This window comes from Rissa tridactyla, chromosome 4 (genome assembly GCF_028500815.1).
Source record: "Rissa tridactyla isolate bRisTri1 chromosome 4, bRisTri1.patW.cur.20221130, whole genome shotgun sequence".
Lineage (NCBI taxonomy): Eukaryota > Metazoa > Chordata > Aves > Charadriiformes > Laridae > Rissa > Rissa tridactyla.
In genome coordinates, this window is record NC_071469.1 from 5,955,974 (window position 1) to 5,978,551 (window position 22,578).

Below are 22,578 nucleotides of genomic sequence, written 5' to 3' on the forward strand. Positions count from 1 at the left end.
TGGGGCTTGGAGCAGCCTGGTCTGGTGGGAGGCGTCCCTGCCCAGGGCAGGGGGGTTGGAACTACGTGATCTTTAAGGTCCCTTCCAACCCAAACCACTCTATGATTCTATTATTATTTTTAGTGAAGCGGGAGTAAAATGGTGGTTTTGTACTTCAGGGAAGCTTGAAATTCCGCAATTGCGTACACTACACCAGTGTAAAGGAACAAACCATTCACTGCAGTAACCTCCCAGTGGAAATGAGCGTGTTGTACCGGCACAACACTGGTGTAATGTAAGATGATGTGGTTACACTACAGGTTGACTTGATGTCTAAGATTGGTAAATGTTTTCTGAAAACGTGTATTATCTTAAGACATACATAAAATGGGTTCTACTCAAATAAAGTGGTGAAGTAGAGTGCTAAGTTTGATTTTCAAAGTAGTTTAAGTGGCATGATCTTAAGAGGAATGCATCATCATCATTAATGTTCATTTCTTTCAATGTAGTCTTTGAGTCTGTCGATGAGGTGTTTTGCCTTTACTCTGATTTGCTCACAGTGCCAGTACTGGAAAAAGGCAAATGATCCAAACTGTGACAATGAGAGATACACGCTGTACATGGAGTGGGCCCGTTTCTTGCGGTTCTACAAAGAACAGCCTTTGGACCTCATCAGGTAAAATACTGCCTGTGGTTTATTACATTTACTTCATTTTCACTGTAATATAAGCGTATTACAAAACAGCTTGATCCTGCTGGGAAATTTTTACTACTTTTAAGATCCAGTGAGAACTGGATACTTAATTGGGCACTACGTCCTTGGAGGACAGGACCCGAGTTTTCACTAGCAACTGGAAAAATGCCAGTTTTTCCAATCAAGCCTCTTTCAGTCTAGCCAGTGCTCCTGGGGTCAGGTATGTTACAGATTATTCAGCTGTGGAAGAACACATACGAAGCATTCCTTGCATATTGTAATCAGTATCTGCCACAATATTTAAATATTGATTTGAAATTTCAACACAGACTTGAAAAAACACTGATAAAATCAGTACTAACCCCAAATTTGAACTAACCCTACCCAAGATCTCTTTGATTCAGCTCATATGATATAACAAAAACATTACTTTATTCTCAGATTACAGTTGCCTCATTCGCAACACAACCAGTTGTATTTCTGTGGATTACCCATTCATTCTAGCCATATGATCGGAACTGTTGTGCCCAGGAAAATAAAAAAAGTCAAGCTTCATTTACGTTATCCTGTGGGAAGGTTAAAGCTGGAGCTTCTGCTAGGAGGAGAAAAAGGGTCAAAAGAGGCCATATATTTTGCTCATGCAGCTTGCATACCTTCTCACAGCTAGCTTCAAATCTCGTTTTTCCAGTATATATCAATGCATTTACTCTTCCGTTAAATGAGAATTTTGCCAAGTGTCTCATTTGGACTCTGCCAGTTTCCTCTATTGCAGTTTTGAACTTTGCTTTGTACTCCTATTAATTGCATTTTTTTTGTATTCAGGAAGTACTATGGTGAGAAGATTGGAATCTATTTTGCCTGGCTAGGATTTTACACGGAGATGTTATTCCTTGCAGCAGTTGTTGGCTTAATCTGTTTTTTTTATGGCTTGATTACAATGGATGAAAATATGAGCAGGTGAGTGTAATGTTGAAAATATCCTGGGCTTATAATGGGAAAAGCTAAGGAATGTGAACATTTTGTTCTTGCAAAAAGAGCAGGTACAATCTTTCAAAGCTTGTCAGAGCAGACAAATTTGTTCTTCAGCTATCTTTATTGACTGAAATGGTGGTGGACAGCTAATGCAGAACTTGTGACTATTAATTAGTAAGACTCAATTTGTAGGTGAAAAGCAATATTTTATTGCCATTTGGCAATAGCTTTTTATATTGGCGTACGTGCAACACATAAAGTCCTAAGAGTACCACTGACATCTCTCAAAATTGTTTGCTTCGAGTGTTTATTGTTGCCTTAAGCTTTTCTATTTTAATCTATCTTGCAGAGTAGTCCGTTGACCTTTTCGTGTAGGTCATCATTGGCACTAACTACCAAAAGCTGAGTACAGGACAGATCAGCAGTGCGCTCCCCTCAGAGGAATCGCAGATCTCGGAAGCCAGAGTTTGCTTCTTTTTAAATAAGCGTTATGTTTGTTTCTTCAAGGATACTAAGATTTATTGTATTCAGAGATTTGGGGGTGTGGAGGGGAAAAGAGGGTTGACATTTCATTGCTCACTGCTTTTTTTAATAAAGCTGCCAGAAAATTTTGCGTTTTAACCAGAAAAGATGAATAACAGGTTAAAATTCTCATCCATTCTATTGAATTATGTCATTTTGAGACTTACATTTTAGCCAGGTTCAGCATTCACCTGGGGATACTGCTACTTCTCTGGATACTGAAGGACTATCATAGGATTGTAAACTCTGCCCGCGGTAGTAGTTAAATTGAAGTAGCAAATGTTGCTGTAGATTGCAAAGCTGAATTAATGCCTCTGCATTTAGAAAAGGTGTTTTGAACGCATTACTAACCTGATGAGAAATAACAGGGTTCATCTCTCACCTGAAAGCAGTACATGTACCCAAGGAGCAGTACAGCTCCTTACAGACTTTGATTCATTGCTGGTGCAATCAGAAAGCCCACACCACGGGAATTCCTAGTTCTCCTCCTTGTAGCAGCTGCTGCATTCTTTGGCTTGCCCTGACCAACTACAGGCTAACACCAGTGAACGTGACAAGAGTTGGCATCTTCTCTGTGAAGGTGCAGATGTTGAGCTTTGAACAAACAAAGCTCTTATATAAAATTTACTTAAAAAAAAAATAAATTTAGCAGCTTTTGAGATGCTGTGAAAACAGATACTGTACAATATTTTCTCCTCAGCAAAGAAATCTGTGACCCTGCAATTGGAGGAGAGATCATCATGTGCCCTCTCTGTGACCGAGAGTGCGACTACTGGAGACTAAACACCACCTGTGAGTCCTCAGAGGTCTGTATCTGGTTCTCCAGCCACTTGGCACTTTTGTTCATGAACCAGCTGAAAACTGTTTCGGTACTGACCTGTTCCTGTCTGTTCTGTTGCAGTACTCCCATTTGTTTGACAACGTGGCAACTCTCTTTTTTGCCATTTTCATGGGCATATGGGGTGAGTACATTTGATAAGTTTTATGTCAAGCAATAAAGAGATTTTGGCCAAACTGCTGAGGGACATGGGAAGTGGGAAGAAGGAGAGTGATGTCTTCGCTTTAATATCCTGCCCCAGATGCAAAAGCGAGGAAAGAAGAAAAATAATTTAAAGGTACAGAGGGATTTGACTTAACCAAAATGAAAAAAAAAAAATATCTAGGAGGTATCTAGGATGTCGTAAGCATTGCATTCTCTATCTGCTAAAATTTGTTTCTTTCCTTAGTAACCTAAGACAGAGTGGCCCAACCTCATGCAGTCCTTGTGAGAGTCTTCTCTCTCCTCAGCGCTGCAAGTTATCACTGTTCCCGGGGGAGAGGAGAGAGTAGGGAGAGTAGAGAGCTTCTGTGGCCTTTCACTGGATGGTGGTTCAGCGCTACCACTTCATTACCAGCGCTTTTAGGATGAGAATTAGTTGGCTTCCATTCCGATTAAGTTCATGCATTATAGTGTTTTGATGATGCAGAAACAGGTGGATTTCCTGACTCTGTCTGTAAGCACGGTTTGACACCAAGTGATACTTGTTCAGACTTTAAGATTGTATTGTCTCGAATACATGTTCTTTGTAGATTTATAGATTCCGGATAGTGTAATTATTGTTTCTTATTTCCTTAAATATCTTGTCTCCTGCTTCATACTGTTTGGATGAAAGATCACAATTAAATCTTCAATTTGAGTCCAGCTATTTCATTAAGACACACAGATCTCTAGGTGCTAACAGAAAATCTGTTTGTGCATTTGTTACCGAAGGATCTACCCACTAACTTTTTCGTAGAGAATTCTCAAAACCAACTTCAAATAAGATGATGTTGTATTGCTGTTTTCCTAAACTTTTCTTGGTTTTAAGCACTAGCATTTGAGTGACGTGGATTAGTCATTCAGGAAGTACCGGCAAAAGATTTCAGAACTGCAGACGATAAGCTTTCCTGCGTTTGTGTAAACCATAAAGCCTCTCCAGTTCAAATAAGAACAATCAGATTACTAAAAGTTTACATTTTAAAGTAGTTTATAGAGGGTTTTTAAAATGTTCTATAGTATTATAACTTTTATCGTTGTTTATTTTATATATGAAACCTTTCCCCCTAGTGCCTTGGAAATTTCTTAAGCCAGCCTCACTCTTGATCATATGAAAAGCATCAGACATTCACTGTATTTAAAATGACCGTGATATCAAATAGTGATCAAAAAGCAACAGAAATTTTTGAATGTACTACTTGAAAGCAGTTGTACTTATTTGCAATGGTTGTTCGTATGTTACAGGTTTATGCACAAGCAATTAGTTGCATTATCACGTTCCTTTGTTAATTCTGTATCGCTATTTGCGTATGAAAAGTAGTTAAACTGCAATTTAGCATGGTTGCCACAACCATGGAAATACCCATATCCTGGCTTGGCATCTTGCTTGTCATCCGCTTATGGAATTCAATTAGTTAATAAATTACTTAACCCATTTTATGGTCTTAGCTGTGAACTTTAATAGGTAGTCAATAGAAATAGATGGATGACATTGTGAGGGTAAATAATAGACCGCAGAATAGGAGCCAGCAGAGAAACAAGTTTAACTTTGTTCATTAAGTTGTTCATTTCTCTCTTAACCATATTTTAACATTTCCAAATTACAGTTACACTTTTCTTGGAGTTTTGGAAGAGACGGCAAGCGAGACTGAAATATGAGTGGGATTTGGTTGATTTTGAAGAGGAACAGCAACAACTCCAGCTGAGGCCTGAGTACGAGGCAAAATGTACCCAAAAGAAGAAGAATCCCGTAACTCAGGTAATGAGCCTGCTGGGTGGAGGTGCATGCAGATCCAGTTGTGTGCCGAAAGGTAGTTTGATAACGCGTGAGTTCTGCCTCAGGAACAGGCTAAGTGGAGGCTAAGTAGGCTAACAGGCTATCTCGTGGCTAAGTAGAGATTTGCGACGCACACCTAAGTGATGCCGCATTTATATTGGAGCAGGGCAGGCCCTCGGCTATTACGTCTCCACAGAGCAGGGTTTATGGGAGCAGTGAGTTTGGCTGAAACATGTGGAATGTGATGCCAACCACACCCTCACTGAGCACAACAGATTGCATCAAATATCGAAGCAGAATTTGGTAACGCGTTGTTTTCTCGCTGAAGGCGTCCAGTTGGTGAGTGCTGAGGTTTGGGCTCTTTGGTTGATGGGTATCAGAGATAAAACTCTTTAACTGCCGACAGCAGCATGGCTGTGTTAGCGTTAGTAAATCTGGGGGGTCTGTTTTACCCCGGCGCAGGGCCACTGCCGTGTGTCTGTCCCGCTTTCCAGTCTGACGGTAACAGTAACACGGTGGCCTCTTGCACATGACAGATGTGCCCCGTCTCTTGGGCCACGGCTCTCTTCCTGCACATGTCTTTTGTTATTTAGGCTTTTGACACAGAATAAATGAGAATGTGAGGGGGTTACCTCTGGAGCCTGTGCATAACTTTAATTACACTCTGTTGATTTTAATTTCCACTGGAAACTGATAGATTAAATTGGGAATACAAAGGCAAAGTTTATAGCTTTCACTTGGCTAGCACCATCTTTACAGCGTCCTTCACATTTCAAGGTAACAGTCTCTGAAATCTTCACGCCTTTAAAAGCACTTTCTCATCCCTCCACAAGATAGAAGCAGCGGTGGTCTCGATCTAAAGATACATAGGTGGGACTAGCTGTGGTTTTGCTTCTGGTAGACAGCCACTGTGTCTGGGGAATGCTAGAGATGAAGGTTGCTGAAGCCCTGTGTCTGAAATCTAATTGAGGTACAATTAACCACACTATTTAACTCTGTTAAATGCTGGACGTTTTAGAACGTACTAGAAGTTAATCGTCTCCATTTAAATTTAATTTAGGTAGGAGTTATTTGACAAATTTAGGGATCAGATGGCTGCATTCCAATACAACATCTACCACCTCAATCTGACGTATTTTTAAGCCATCCTTCCTTTTCCTAGAATTATATATAAATAACTTATTTTCACTAGTCATGAGTATACTAAGATAGCACAGTTCCTGGGAAAAAACCAGAAGCGGAGCCAGAACATGGAAAGAATCACTGTTATATAAAGATATAAAACAAGTCCTGTCTTCCAGGGCTTGTCTCCTTAACTGTTAGGAACTATATACACTAATCTTATTTCTTACGAGAGACAGCGTTTGTGTCTCTCCTTCCTCTTCTGCACATGCAGCATTAATGCTGTTCTTATACCTGTAGCTTGTATGCTGTACAAGTTACGCAGAGGTCTTTGATAACCGTGCACTATGATTTTGAGGGTGTACAGCTTCAGGTAAGTCAATTTTTGGTTAGCTCATTCAGCTAATTGAAGAGAGGTGCCTGCCTGTTGCATGGGGTTTGCTAGTTTGCATCCCTGTGTATGCTCAGCCTCAAAACCTCCACTTTCTTATATGGCTGCGCAGTGACCAAAACCAGCTGGACCACGGTGGGTCTGCTGCAGTTGAAGGAAAGAGCAGGGAGAAATCCCGCAGGGGGTTCAGGGCCCTTGTGTGCCCTGAAGGAAGGGGCTGCAGCAGAGGGTGCTGGTGTGAGGAGAGGGAATGAAGGGGCTCGCCCGCAGGCAGCGATTGTGGACAGCACGGACCAAAACCCATAGTCTGGTGAGGTGAAGCAGCCGCAGCAGATGACAGCCAAAGATGGGTGAGGGGCATTTGTATAACTCTCCTGGGGGAGAAGATTTTTCTCTCTCTAAATTCATGCAGATCGCTTAGGTAGGATGGTTTATTTGGCCTTTATTTAGGGAATAGAAATTGGACTGTAATATATTTTTCTTATCTCAGAAAGAGATACAACACTCTTCTGTGCTTTCTAAGTATGCATTAACAATTACCATAAAAATTCAACGACTGTACTGTCCTTTATTTTATGACACATCAATATATTACCTTGGGGGATTTTCAAAGCTTTTGTGTGGCTGTGATCCTTATCAATACCCTGTTATAGCAAACCATGCAGATTAGCCACGCTGTAGTGTAATTGCCTTTCATTAGATAACGTGCAATACTGAACACGTGAAAGGATGGGGATTTCAAATAAGTTAATTCCGCAGACTGGTAAGTTGATACGCATACAGCTCACTGAGTTTCTGGCGTCCCAAGGTTGGCTTTGCTTCACTCAGAAAATTATTTCCTCATTATTCCTGGCCATGATTCAAAGTTCTAGGTGCACTGAAACAGAAATTGCCCACCTTGAGGCCTTAATTAACGCCTCATTTGGTCATGAAGCTAAACTATTTAGCTAGATCATAGCTAAAATCTAGTTTTGATGATTACAGTAGAATCTCAATTTACATAAATAATGAAGCAATCCATTCAAACTTAGGCTCTGTCGTTGGACGTTATTGCCTACATTTTGTTCTAAAGTAGAAAATCTGTTGAATAGCCTAGAAAGTGCAAAACATTTGTTCTAAGTATAGAATATACATATTATTTATTAATAGTAATAGGTATAAAATGTTATGAGCCTATGTCAAGCCACCTGATATCTGTGCTTGTATCTTATCTTCAGCTGGTTTTTATAGTTCTGTTAATAGAGCTTTTAACTGTTATCACCATCAAACAACTCATTGTGACTCGAGAAGGCAGTATTGGTAATTATGGGTAGGAAGTATACTTAGGCAGATAGAGGCGGTGTATCCCTCCTGAGAGAACAGCACATCACACCTCAAACAAAATCACATCGGTATGAGCACACTCACTGACTGAAGAATATCGCCAAACACTTGTAAAAGAACGGCTGCCGCTTGGTTGTCTCAGAGACCAACGCGCAGCTCAGTCGTGGCCGTTGTATTCAGCGTAATTACACCGCGTTATCCCAGTGTGTTGGCCTTGTGTGCAACAGAAAACAAACTCCTTTCAACAACATTTTACAGGTTCAATATCTTCTGTTGTCAAAACAAGGATTTCCTGGTTCAATACACTTATTGATAATATACTTAATATTGTGCTCGCCTGTAGTAATTGCTGCCTCTTTGTCCAAGAGGAACGGAATCACAGAATCAAAGAATTTCAGAGTTGGAAGGGACCTCTAGAGATCATCTAGTCCAACTCCCCTGCTAGAGCAGGATTGCCAAGAGCACATTACTCAGGGCTGCATCCAGGCGGGTCTTGAAAATCTCCAGAGAAGGGGACTCCACACCCTCCCTGGGCAGCCTGTTCCAGTGCTCTGTCACCCTCACCGTAAAGAAGTTTTTCCGTGTATTTGAATGGAACTTCCTATGTTCCAGCTTGTGCCTGTTACCCCTCGTCCCGTTACTGGGAACCATTGAAAAGAGCCTGGCTCCGTCCTCCTTAAACCCACTCTTTAGATACTTGTAAACATTAATAAGGTCTCTCCTCAGCCTTCTCTTCTCCAGGCTAAAGAGTCCCAGCTCTCTCAGCCTTTCCTCATAAGGGAGATGCTCCAATCCCACAATCATCTTTGTTGCCCTACGCTGGACTTGCTCCAGTAGTTCCCTGTCTCTCTTGAACTGGGGAGCCCAGAACTGGACACAGTACTCCAGTTGTGGCCTCACCAGTGCAGAGTAGAGGGGGAGAATGACCTCCCTTGACCTGCTGGCCACACTCTTCCCTATGCAGCCCAGAATTCCGTTGGGCCTTCTTGGCTACAAGGGCACATTGCTGGCTCATGGATAATTTACTGTCTACCAAGACCGCCAGATCCTTTTCTTCAGAGCTGCTTTCCAGCAGGTCCACCCCTAACCTATACTGGTGCCTGACATTCTTCCTCCCCACGTGCAGGACTCTACACTTGTCCTCGTTGAATCTCATTAGGTTCTTCTCTGCCCAGCCCTCCAGCCTGTCCAGGTCACGCTGGATGGCAGCACGGCCCTCTGGGGTGTCAGCCACCCCTCCCAGTCTGGTATCATCAGCGAACTCGCTGAGGATACACTCTGTCCCCTCGTCCAGGTCGTTGATGAATATGTTAAACAATACTGGTCCAAGTATCGACCCCTGGGGGACACCACTGATTACAGGCCTCCAACTCGACCCCGCTCCATTAATCACAACCCTCAGAGTCCTGTCACACAGCCAGCTCTCAATCCACCTCACTGTCCCCTCGTCTAGTCCACACTTCCTCAGTTTCCTAAGGAGGATGTTATGAGAGACAGTGTCAAACACCTTGCTGAAGTCAAGGTAGATGACATCTGCTGCTCTGCCCTCATCCAGCCAACCAGTTATAACACCATAGAAGGCTATGAGATTGGTCAAGCATGATTTACCCTTGGTAAATCCATGTTGACCACTTCCAATAACTTCCAGCTCCTGAATGTGCTTGGAGATGACATCCAGAACGAGTCACTCCATTACCTTCCCAGGGATGGAGGTGAGACTAACCGGTCTGTAGTTCCCTGGGAACCTTGTCCCAAGATTTATCAAATTCAGATTATTTTTTACTACATCTTCTTGGACTGGCTTTAGTTCTTAAGTGATCCTTTCTTAATACATATAATCTGATGTTTTAGGAATTAGAATTGGTTGCGAAAAAGAGAACTTTACACGAACATGGAAAATTGTTCATGTGCTATATGGGGATACTCTCTTGGGTAAGATCTAGCTGCATGGTGCTGCAGCAGAGATTGGCAACTAACAAATGTAGCCGTTTCTTCAATTAAGAAAAATATAAATTGAAGGAGTGGAGGAAAACACTCTCTGGCTGTGTGGAAAAACATGATACATCCAAATAAATGACCATTTTAAGATATCTTGATACAAAGAATTTCTTAAAATTCAGTCCAGTTCTGGACTCTGAACTCAGGCTCTGCCCTACCATTACGGTAATAGTTCTGTCCTGTTCATCTAATGAAGGAGGTGGTCTTTTTCCTTCAGCTATTGATTGATTTTTGCAAAGGTTTAACCATTCTTTCCAAGTACCGTCTTTACTTTTAGCATTGGCATCTCTTCTGTCCTGATTTGTTTTCTCCCCCCAGCACATTCAAAATTGTGTCTTATCTGCCCTTTTAGAGAGGGGGGTTCTCAATGGTTCTCCCCGGATGTGGGCACTTTCACACAGCTGATGAGAGCTCTGTGTGCTGCTTGATGTTAGAATAAGATGATGGATTTGTGAACTGTGCTGTGCTTGCTTGACTGTTTCAGGAGATGGAGCCTTATTTGCCTATAACTAGCCAGGCTGTGCGGTTCTGCATCTCAGGAACTACAGTGTTGTTCTGGGTGAGCATCTTTTGGAATCCTCATTTTAACATGTATCAGAGTTGCTGATCATCCATAATCATGACATTAACACGGTCTGGTTTTAAGCACGACGTTAACATGTGCTTTTATTATTGCCCTGCTGATTTCCTGCTGTCATGCAAAATGCGCTTCAATTCAGGTTAAAAAAAGTCATCCTTGGAAATCTGTCATTAATTAGTAATTTTATTGGACATTTTAGTATAGGGATAATTTTCCTCTCGCTGTTAACAGACCATATTGAAAAAAATAATATTAAAGGCAAAAAAAAAAATACTATTCACTACAATGAAATGTCTACATATTTCTCTGTAGAAATATCTGCAGAGTGAATTTCAGGATGGACGATGTAATCTAACTTCTCCCATCCATCCATCTCCATTTCTATGTATTTTTTTCATATTGGCATTAGATTGTCTGCTTTTCTTGTGTTAACAAAATAATTTTGTTAGGTTTAATGTATCTAATATAACAAAGTGTTTTGCCTGTGTACTTTGCATTTCAGTGCTGCTGAACTCACGCCCATAAAGAATAAAATTTAAAAAGTATAATGCATGATGTTTTTACGTCTTACTTGAAAAGTTGCTTGCATATAGCTATACTGAGCTATAAGTATATTTGACGTCTCTGTCCTTTCCTTAGGTGTCTCTGATTATAGCTAGCATGATAGCTGTGATCGTGTATCGTCTTGCGGTGTATGCTGCCTTTGCCAGCCTGATGGAGAACACTCAATCTTTAGAGCCCATCAGTGGATTACTGACCCCTCAGCTGGCAACTTCAGTCACAGCCTCGTGCCTGAATTTTGTCATCATCATGATACTGAATTTCTTATATGAGAGAATAGCCATCTGGATTACTGATATGGGTAAGCAGTGTACTCAAAGACAAAACTTTCAAGGAATCAGGAAAGTAGAATCCATCGAGAGGAGCTCTGTGGAGTTGTTCTCACCTCGGGCCCAGTTCAAGCACTAGGACATCAGTCTGTAGCTTGCAGCAACGACTCAGTCGTATCCATGACCATATTGAACATTTTCCCCACATTTGCGTAGTTATCATAAGCTGTTTTCTCTTAGTATAATGTTTGCTTATATTAAAACTAGTCTACAGAAACAATCGTAGTTCCGAACAGAATTAAAATTTATCGTGTGTTATATTAAAGTCACCAAAGCAAGATCAAACTGTCTTGATTTAGCAGTATTTCAATCAGAAATCCTGAGGATACATATTTAAAAATAGACCACAGCTTTCACAGCCATCTTTACAAGAAAATGGACTAAATAATCATGTCTCGTACTCTGGGGGGAAAAGGTAGGAGGCTGGGTGATGGGATAGGACAGTAGATTTTCCAGGGTTTCATTTTCTTGGGCCTTTTTCCCTTAGCTGTGGTCTAGTGGGAGGTGTCCATGCCCATGGCAGGGGGTTGGAACTAGATGATCTTTAAGGTCCCTTCCAAGCTAAGCCACTCCCCAGATTTGGAGTTAATACAGATTGAAGGCAAAGACTGAGCAGGTTGAGAAGTTGTGCCCAAGATGCGTTATTGTGGCTGTAGCCACTGGTAGCTTTCCCTGCAGTAGGCTCACCCCAGAGCTGGAGGAGCCGGCAGGCAGGCCCAGGAAGATCTATTGGGTTTGTAGCAGATTTCATGTTTGACTCTTGCTTGCTTGCTGGAAATATCCTTCCCTAGAGCCCTTCATAGGTCTTTTTCTTTGTTTGCCCTTAATGATTTAGATGTACAAGTCCCTGCAGGTGCTATATAGAAAGAAATGATTGCAGAATATTCAGCTGGAGAGGGGAGAGCTGAAAGTATTATGTATTTGTAGTTTGTACAGCTGTCATAAACGCAGTTGGGTGATCTTTTTTTAGGAGGTCTTACAAGTGGAATCAAGAATTGAAAGGTGTTTGTTGCAGAAATTTAATAGGATGTTGCATTAGGTTTATTTTGATTTATTGTGGACCATCTCTTGTCTCAGAGATCTGTATTGTTTTTCTCACTTGGCCAAATTAGACCAAAGAAAGACAGAACAAGTGGTAAGTAAAATTGCCCCTAGGAAAAAAAAACAACAAAAAAAACCCCAACAAACCAAATCCCAAACCAGAAAATCATAATTTTTTAATCTTTCTTTCTTGAAGGGCATGAATCATAAACATGAAGGCTCAGCAACGTTATTTTGCTGCTTGCAAGTGTGGAGGATTAATTTCTTAAGCGTCAGCGCTACCTGTGGCTCTCGGTTACAGAGGGAAAGTAAATCTGTTTACTTTTGTGGGGCTGCTGCCCTCCTCTGGCGGCCGTGGCAGCTTCGCTTACCCAGGCTGAGACACGGTTGGCTCCAGGGTATGAAATATGTTGGCCGTGGTTGTCAGGAGTATCTCTTCTGACTCTTGTCACTCTTGAATTCCTTCAAAAGGTTAGGCCAGATTTTGTTTTCAGACGGGCAGGTATAACCTACCTCTGGTGCTCTGTGTCTGGTATAGACATCTGAACAGCTCGCTGACGATAAAAATACTTTAATGAGCTGCAGCCTAGGCAGACTACCTCACCTGAGTACTACCTCCTCTGTAGCATCAGGTTCCCAGTAAATACCTTCTGTCACGCAAACTTATGCCAAGCTCGGAAACACTAGGTTACTCAAATATAAAATAACTGCCATAGGGCAGGGGAGTTCAACACATCTGCCAGGTCCTGACCAATTCAGAGGGGCTCAAATGCTTGTATATTTTCTCCCCTTTTCTCCCAGCTTGAGTTGGTTATATGTTATTCTTTAACAGTACATTTTACCAATAATGTGCTTAGGGTTTCCTGCTGCCTTTAAAAATGTAAACATGACGGAGAATGTGATTACGAAGGCAGCAAAATCTTAAGCAAAGGCTTGGTGATGTTCAGTGCCACCGAGATGCCTGTGTCCTTCCCCGCTCTTCCCCCTACTATAAGTCTCACCTTTCAGAGGCACAGAGGCCATCCAGTTTCTGCCCATTTCAATATGTTACATGCCTACAGCATACTGAAAAAATCAATACTGTAACATACTGAAAGAAAAAAAGAAAAAAAATATTCTTTATCATGTGCATTGCTAACAGAGGAATTTTCATAGTCTAGGAGACACTGACAGTTAATGTTTGAGATTCACCTTGGATCTCCTAAAAATTGTGCAAGATTTAAGGATGGGCAAGTGGTAGTGGACAGTACAAAGAAGGGGAAGTTGAAGCTTATAAATGTCTCAAGAATGAATTTCACTTCCTGCCTACTCAGAACATTGCATTGTAAATTAAGGGCAGGGTGTCTGAGAGCCAGAGCTCCATCTGCTGAACTGTTTTGTAGGTGGTTTTCTTTTTCTTTTTTTTTTTCTTCCTTTTCCTTTGGGATGTAAGGGCACTGTGGGTGATGAGTATTTCTGAATCTGTATCCTTTTAAAGGTAATAAAAAAATAAAACTACTGTTTTCTGGTTTCACAGAGATTCCCAGAACTCATATGGAGTATGAGAACAGGCTCACGATGAAAATGTTTCTGTTCCAGTTTGTCAACTACTATTCATCCTGCTTCTACGTGGCCTTCTTCAAAGGGAAGTTTGTTGGTTACCCAGGTGCCTACACATACATGTTTAATCGTTGGCGAAATGAAGAGGTAGGACTTTCTTGATTAAGATGAATTGAATAATAATAAACCAGTTTAAACTCTTTATCCCTTCCAACCTGTGCAGTCGTAAATTGCCCGCTGCAGGTTTGGTCTGGAATGAGCCGGGCCTCAGCTGGCCATCCTGAGGCTGATGGAGGGGCTTCCAAGGATTTTCCTGCTTTTGCTAGTCGGGGAGACACCAGCAGTGAAAATCTGTGGCTCTCAGTCACAAGGGTGAAAAATCAAAAAGCTTTTCTTGGCCCCAGTTCTCCTGAAATACCAGTGGATCTCGCCATAGGTCTTAAAAAGTGATCCTCTAGGTTGAAGAAAGCTGGTATAAATGGAAACGGTCTCTGGCTTTTGGGTGTCTTCATAAGCTTTTTGAGGCACTGCGTTTTCAGAGACACCATTTGGTAAGGTGCACACCTGTAAGCTTTTGCTTTTTTCCCTCATTTCACTGCTAATTATGCTGTTTGCACGGAGATGAAATACAGTATTTAATGTGAAGCATTGCTTGGGAGTCCATAGTGGAGGAAAAACTTGATGCAAAACACAATGAAGTGATGCAGTGCACTTACTGGTGGAATATCTCCTCATACTGGTCTGGCTCCTAAGTTCTAAGTGCAGGTAGACATGGTGCTTAGGGACATGGTTTAGTGGTGCTTTTGGCGGTGTTATGCTAATGGTTGGACTCGATGATCTTAAAGGTCTCTTCCAACCTAGGCAAGTCTGTGATTTTATTCTTAAGAAGGCCTCAATAAAGAGTTGAAACTTTAAACGCAGTGTTTGCGGAAAACAGCAGAGAGCAGATACTGGCAAGTATTTAAAGACCTCTGCTGTAGGGATATGAATAGAAAATGCAGGTGATTCCTAGGTTGGGGTTGCTCTAGTGTTGAGGGATAACCGAGCACCATAGGTTCACCTTGCTGGGGCTGTGGGGTGGCTGCTGCCTGCGGCTCCTGCCGTCCCATCTTTGGGTACTTGCACAGTGGTCAGCCTGAAGCACCTCTGAATTACTCTGTCTTTAAATGGTCATTATGTTTTGGTGTGTGTTTTATCACACACGTTGAGCCTTGAAAGCCCTTCTGTAACAGCTTTCCTGAGAGGGTGTCTCAGCTGGCAGTCCAGGTGAAAATTAAGTATTGTCCTAACAAGCTTTAAGAGCTCCATTCTTTCATTTATACAGTAGTAGACTGTAGTTTATCTGGGTAATGTCCATTATTCGTGTCCATTAACCTGCAGTTTGTCTCTGCCAGTGTGATCCTGCGGGCTGTTTGATAGAACTGACGACGCAGCTCACCATAGTCATGGCTGGCAAACAGATCTGGGGAAATATCCAAGAGGCCATTGTACCGTAAGTTACCTCTTACGCTGAGATGCCTATGTTATAGACAGAAGAAATTCTTGGAAGGAGGGATAACAAGTATTGCCATATGAAGAAACTTAAGAAAAATTCTGTAAATTAAGCACAAATTCTGACAAGTAGACTCATTGCATAGAGGCTTTTGGCCTCTTTTTGTGAAAGCCGTGCTTGTAAAAGCATGTTGCAACAAGGAGCTTGCTTAGAGAAAGGGATACTTGATCTGCTTTTCTCGTTAACTTTTTTCTGCATATACAGCTGGATTTGTAACTGGTGGGGTCGCCGGAAAGCCAGAAATAATCCAGAAAATTTATACAGTCGCTGGGAGCAAGACCATGATCTGCAGACATTTGGAGCCTTAGGGCTGTTCTATGAATATCTAGAAATGGGTAAGTTTAAAAATACACATTTGGAATCGAGGACAAGACACCTTGTACTGACACCTTCAAAAAAATAGCGTCTCAATTAATTGTTATGGGTTGATGCCACTACTTTCATCTGGTAAACAGTAGACGATTAACTGCTGGAAATCATTAAATAGGTCAGCCCAATTAAAAAAAAAAAAAAAGCTGCCTTTGCATCTTAGACTGCAGGGAATTTCGCTGCAAAGACTGTTTGTTTCCCTCGTTTGAATGGGGAACATTATTCTCGGTGCAGCCAGCTGTCTCGGCGTCTGTTCTGTTCTTGTTCCCGAGCATATCCTGAGCTGATGTCAGTGGAAACTGTAGGTATGAGCTGCGTGCCAAACATGCTGTAAGGATGGGTACTGCAGATATGACATCTACGAACTCGATCAGGGAAAATCCGTTTAGTTTTAGGTTTGCCCTGATTAAGCGCTTCGGTACAGTCCAGGAGACCAGCAGAGGGAGCATGGGTAACAGAATAGGGTGCTTCAAAGGGAAGGTGAACAGGTCAGCGTATGAAATTGCTTTACAAAACCTGAGAAACTAAAGCTAGAAATGGAAGCCAAACTAAATCTAAAAGACACAAAAAAACCCCAACTAGTATTTGTCTATTAGAAGGACAGAATTTGTTGAAAAGTGGTCCCTTGTATTGTTTTATTTGTATAGAAATAATTATTGCCTAGAGCTTTGCAACTGTATTATTGTCACTTCATACACTTCAAGATATTTCATACAGGACTGTGACCTTGTGAAATTTATATGCTAAGAACCATCAATGTTGCCAGCCATGCCTGTTAGTAGATGTCCTTGCTCCTGCTGAATCAGAACTGAACCAGTACGCTCCAGCATTGTCCTGGGGCTGCTAAGCTAGTAGGAATTTTGTTGCTTGTCTAAGATAAGGAACTGATCGCTGAAATCATGGAAGAGCTGATGACTGGTGTATGGGAACTTATTTTTATCCACTGCCTGAACCAGACAAGATGTTCTGTTTCCTGTCTTTAAAATACAGTGGCAGTATGGGCTGTGCACTGAGGACCTTCACATTCTGTACCAAGAGCCGTTTTATTTTGGTAATGACTAAAGGGATCACTTGCGTATTTTATCTGCAATTCTTAAACTAATGTTGAGACTCACAGGTGGAACTGAATTTGTATTAATGATTTGACTAAACTATAGGTGGAGGTAAGTTTGCGACAAAAGTAAAAGTATTTCCTCTTTGTTGTTTAGGAGAACGTGCTTGCTCTGTACAAACCGCAGGAGAGGAAAACTAGCCATTTTATTTTATTTTAAATTGCTCCTTTCTCGTAATTCAGAAAGGTGATGTATGAGTATGTTCCCAGTCCCCTAGAGTTACATTCCATTCATGAGAGACTGCAGCACCGTGAAAGAATGAGTGTCCAGCACTGCTGGCAGCATCACTGGACAGGACCCGAATGCCCCGTTCCCTTGGGTGCTGCTGAATGGCAGCCCTAAGAGACTAGAGACGTCTCGGGGATGGGACAGGTTTTCACTTAGCTCAGGCCAGGGCTGGAGATGACTTGTGCAGCCTGGCAGAAGTTTGCTATTTGTTTTCAAGTGGCAGCTTACATGTCTCATTGTCTCATTGTCACCCTGAGGGTGCTTTTGTAGGGACAGCTTTTGACACTTCTCTTCTCTCCCTTGCAGTCATTCAGTTTGGATTCATTACTCTCTTTGTGGCGTCCTTTCCCCTGGCTCCCCTTCTTGCTCTGATGAATAATATCCTGGAGATTCGAGTAGACTCCTGGAAATTAACCACTCAGTACAGGAGACCTGTGGCTGCGAAAGCACATAGCATAGGAGTTTGGCAAGAAATCCTCAACGGAATGGCCATCTTGTCTGTTGTCACTAATGTAAGTACGTTAACTGTGCTACATCAACTTTGATTCTTCCATGTACTCGGAATTTGCAGATTTAAAAATCAGATGCTGCTTTTTTTTCCTTCGTCAACAGTATTCACTGTATCCCACGTTACCCTGCAGAGACACGGTCAAACCATTTGGGTGGTTCACCTTGTCCGTATGTTGACGACATGCAGCTCCCAGTCCACATTTCCTTGGACCCAGAAGCTTTCATTCATTTGTCTGTGTTTTCCAACATTTTGGAATGGCATAAGCCAGTCTGAAGCTTAGTCTGACGATTGCCCAGAGGGGACTGTAGGGGACAGGAGAGGTGCATGAATTCTGTCGGCCGGATGGCATTTCTGTCTTGTCACTATGAGGCCTGTTCTGTGGGAATTCTGCTTGTTCAACTGCTTCTGGATCCCACTATGTGGCAGCGGCTCAGAGTGCTTTTTATAAACTGGAAACTAAATGCTGTGCTAGTATTTCATGTTAAGTATAAAGCAAAGCAGACTGTTGAGCAAAAGAATTGCCTTTTAATGTAGAATAATATCAGATCTGCAAGTGTCTTGGGCAACAAACCCACTTGACTAATAGGCAAGGTACCTGTGCATCTTAAGCATCTCAGGTTTCTTGGGAAAACGTGATGGTAGCCAGTGTTTCTAAATACAGCTGGAGAAAATAAAGTGACCACACATGGGATTCGCATTCATCCGTTCTCACAAGAATTCAAAGCCCGATCTCCTCTTTCACTATAAAGTGCCATGATCACAGATAGAAGACAGTTTGGTGCGAGGGGATATTTGGGATTTGGTGCCTCTTGTAAGGACTGTTCACATATTTTGGTCCCTGAGTGCCGGTCCTCGCAGCAGAGGCTGCAGTCGGAGTCTTTACCGAGGCAAAGTGCCCTAGTCATGCTCACCCTTGCTTTTAAAAGATCCTGGGTCATGCCACAGAGGCATAATACCAAAAGCCCTTTATGAATCTGCTCACAAGTTTTGTGTGCCACTTCCTTAATTTCTTTTTCCAATTTCTTTTTCAGGCTTTTATTGTTGCATTCACATCAGATATGATTCCTCGTTTAGTTTACTACTACGCTTATTCTGAAAATGAAGACTCCCCTATGTCTGGATACATAAACAACAGTTTGTCGGTGTTTCAAATCTCAGATTTTCCTGACAGAAACAAGCCTAAAATGAATCCAGGAAACTTTGTCATATGCAGGTTGGTGTAATGCTAAATATTTTATCACTTTGTTTAGAATGCAGCATAAAAAGTCAATGCAGATCTAAGTAGTCCACTGGAAATCAAACGGTGTCATTCTCATCATTCTGAAGCGTGGGAGGTAACGTTTAAGCTATTAGCAAGGGAGGAGATCATGCCGGTAATGAAAAAAATCACCTTTTTGTTGTTTAAGAGAGTCTCATTGCTAACAGGTTTTTTGTTTGGTTTTGCTTTTTTACTTAATTAAACGATTGATTTTTGAGTGGTGGAAAAGATTTGTGTCCCTCAGGTTGCAAACTTCAGCCTATATTTTCAAAGGTTTTTAGGCTGCAATGCCAGAGTGGACAAGGAAGTATCACTAAGGGGATGTTTAGATTGCAAAGCTGAAAATGAGATACGGTATTTAAAGTCAATTGTTATTGTGCTAGATACCACCAAGGATCTGGGCCATCCTGCGTTCATTAAAAAAAATAGTCCTTTCTTGCTAGAAGGGGGCTCCAGAAGAATTGAGAAAGAACTTTGGAGAAGTACATGGTAAAAGAAAAGTATTGATTTGATGAAAAAAAATCCCAAAACAAATGAACCAAGCGAAAAAACCCCAGCGCTTTCAGAAGAAGCTACATTTGTATGTTTTAGCCGTAAAGCCCCAGGAGTCTGTATCCTGCTTACACACGTGAGTGTAGAACACGTACTCAAGACTGTCCTTCCATTAAACCCTGCATCTGTCCGGTCCAGAATCTGTCAGCATCTGTCACATTTATTCAATACTTGTCCGTTACCACGTGATACAGTCCATCGCTCTGTCTTGTATTATCTGATCATTCCCTGAAAAAAAGGTAACCCGCGTACAAAATTGCACTTCTCAAACATCCTCATCTCTCCTCTCCTGCTGTGAGTGTGAGGGTGTTTAAGCAAACGTAAGATAGAAACAAATTGAGAGGCAACCTTTTTTCTGCAAAAGGAAACAGACCATTTAAAACAAGATGAAAACGTTCCTTAAGTGACAGCTGTATTTGCCTGTACCTTGTAGTCTGTCTCAGACTGAATGTGACATTTCACCTCTGCATGTCTTTCTGTCCATCAGGTACAGAGACTATCGGTACCCGCCAGATCATGAGAGGAAATATTTACACACTATGCAGTTCTGGCACATTCTTGCTGCAAAACTGGCCTTTATAATTATTATGGAGGTACGTTCCCTACAAATTTTCCTTCCGAAGTTGGTACCTTATAGATTCTCTAGGTAGTTCCTAATGTTACAGAAAATATAATTGCTGAGAGTATATAATAGTTTCTTCCCAAAGTAATACCAAATATTCATGTCCTAAATGATTGCTACAACTAGGTCTTCTAACTTCAGGGAGCAAACCTTAGAGTAAGAGCAGTGAAAAGAGCTGAGCAGGCTGCTACGTTTGTTCGAAATAAGAAAGGTCTTTATGCAGATGGAAGAGACATGAACCACCAGGACGAGCACTTCCACTCATACTGGTTTCGTTAGAGCTGTGTGTGAGACGACTGTATTCAGATTCCAGAGAGCATTTTTCAGGGATGTGCATTGGCTAAAAGTAGCTAAATTAATAATTTGGATAACTGGTACTTCAGTATTAAACCATTGTCTTGCAAGTTCTGAAGGGAGAAGGGAGTTGTCGAAGTGCTCTTCTCATTGGTATCTGATCAGTTCTCAATAGCTGAGCGTTACCCGCACAACCATGTGAGTTTTCTAAGAAAGCACACAGAGGTACTGGAAAGTGATGCTAGGGATTCAGAACCTGACACTTGGGTTTGCTAGTTCATAAATGGTATGGAATTAAAAGTTTCTGCGTAAAAGGAAGTGCTTTAACCTTCATTCACATCTTGGACACACATAAGTTTGTTACGTATTGTTCCAGGACAGACAAATGAAATGTATTCTGTTTGTGAACAAAAAGTGATCGATCTATTTGGTGGTAGATAAAACAATTGGTGTTTCATTTGCTAATGAGTTGTTACCTTTCTCCTGGCCTACTGTTTTGTTTTGCTTTTTTTTCTTTCAGCATGTTGTATTCATCGTCAAGTTCTTTGTAGCATGGATGATTCCTGATGTCCCTGCAGACGTGAAAGCCAAAATAAAACGTGAAAAATATTTAACACAGAAAATCCTTCATGAATATGAACTTGAAAAACTGAAGGAGAAGCTGTGTCAAGGTGATAAACTAGCCTCGGAAAAGGAGTTCATCGCCACAGAAGGGAGAATGGAGTTATCCAGAGCAATGTAGTTGAAAAAAACCAACTATTCGGGATTTTGCTCATATTCGCTTTTTTTGATCCGTGATTTGCTCAGTACGCATCATCTTGAAAGCTATAGGACGGTTTCAACCCTTCGCTTTCAGTCCAAAGAGTTTAGACTTTTCTTTAAAAGTCTTACTGAGCATTCTAGGTTTAGTAAATCTACGTAACTGTATGACTTCAGCACTGTTTTCTATCTACCCTTCACTTTGAGTAATGAGTGTAATCTTGTAATCCTAGAATTTGGATTCCCAGTATAGGGAATGTTACCCTCAAAGGGCTCACAGGATATGATAAGGTTGTTGCCACAAAGCCCTCCCCCTGTTGCTGACTGCGAAGTTCCAGGCTGTATCCCAGCTGAACGAAAAGGATATCATAGAGTACTCCTGCTGTGGAAAATGCTGAGAAGTATTATTTTTATGACATGGTCATTTAAATAGGAGAACACTCCTGATACAAGGGTTAGGGGTTGGGGCTTTTTTTTTGTATCCACTATGGCTTGTGAAACATTTGTTTGCAGCTTTGAACTTCTATACGCTTTTTAGAAGGAATTGATTTTTGAAGATATATTGGCTTAATTCCACTTGGAATTATTTATAGGCACAGAGTTCAGTTAATACATACTTAATTCCACTTGGAATTATTTATAGGCACAGAGTTCAGTTAATACATACTAATGAAGGAAAAAAGAAACACATAATTTTATTTTCATAAAGATATCATCTGCCAAAGAGTTTGCTCTTTAAACGAAGATATTTTGGAACCATCTAATTACAGTGTTTTTTGAGAAGATGTATACAATGTGGAGAAGTACAGGTAATTTATGTCTCAGTCTCTAAAACTGCCATTGGAAGGTCATGCTTGACGTTAGTTTTGGCCAAAGCTGCTCCTTTGTTTGGGTGCTGTGTTTGGATTCTCTGGGAATGCCAAGAAAGGGCTAAAGCTGTGTGTCTGTACTCCAGGCGTACCATGGGGTGTGCCCGGGAGCTGCACCGCCACGCGAATTCGTCTAGCTGCATGGTTTGTACGTGGATTTGGATTCAAAAGATTTTAAGCATGCCAAATAATCTATGTTTACGTTGTTGTTGTCCTTATACATAGGAGCCTGGTTCTTTTCTCTTCTTAATCTTTAAAAAGGATTTTTTTTCACTTTTGTCATGGGGCTTTTCTACCAAGTTATTGAGTTTATAAATATGTAATAACTACTTGTGCAAAGTAGCTACCAGATGTTTATGAATGTGCCCTCATTTTAGAATTTGAAGCAGTTAGGCATTTTTATGATTTTGCTGTATATTTGACACATATCAACACGTCCATGCTTAGTGCCTTGTTTATTTGCATTCGGCAAAAGATGTGAACACGATCACTCTGGAGCGATGCCTGTTTCCAAGGGGTGCTTGCAGGCATCGTGATACTGTGAACCCGCAGCCGCGGCTGGACAACGTTAGCCAAACCAGGCCTGCCGTGGCACGCTTCTGGTTCAGT

The 22,578-nt window shown here is 41.4% G+C and overlaps 1 protein-coding gene across 8 annotated transcripts in view; it reads left to right on the forward strand.

Annotated features, from left to right (window-relative positions):
* The window catches only part of ANO5 (anoctamin 5), a 59,600-nt gene extending 37,886 nt beyond the window's left edge, over positions 1-21,714 (forward strand). For 7 of the 8 annotated variants that reach the window (XM_054198835.1, XM_054198836.1, XM_054198838.1 and 4 more), the window contains 14 exons: positions 489-655; positions 1,496-1,630; positions 2,868-2,973; positions 3,069-3,129; positions 4,790-4,941; positions 10,278-10,352; positions 11,013-11,235; positions 13,821-13,990; positions 15,238-15,335; positions 15,600-15,730; positions 17,411-17,616; positions 18,647-18,828; positions 19,913-20,018; positions 20,862-21,714. In XM_054198835.1, coding sequence (XP_054054810.1) covers positions 489-655; positions 1,496-1,630; positions 2,868-2,973; positions 3,069-3,129; positions 4,790-4,941; positions 10,278-10,352; positions 11,013-11,235; positions 13,821-13,990; positions 15,238-15,335; positions 15,600-15,730; positions 17,411-17,616; positions 18,647-18,828; positions 19,913-20,018; positions 20,862-21,083 — 2,034 coding nt within the window. In that variant the 3' untranslated portion in view covers positions 21,084-21,714. The remainder of the gene's footprint in view (positions 1-488; positions 656-1,495; positions 1,631-2,867; positions 2,974-3,068; positions 3,130-4,789; positions 4,942-10,277; positions 10,353-11,012; positions 11,236-13,820; positions 13,991-15,237; positions 15,336-15,599; positions 15,731-17,410; positions 17,617-18,646; positions 18,829-19,912; positions 20,019-20,861) is intronic. The other variant, XM_054198840.1, reaches the window with a different exon arrangement.
* Positions 21,715-22,578: the final 864 nt, after the last annotated feature.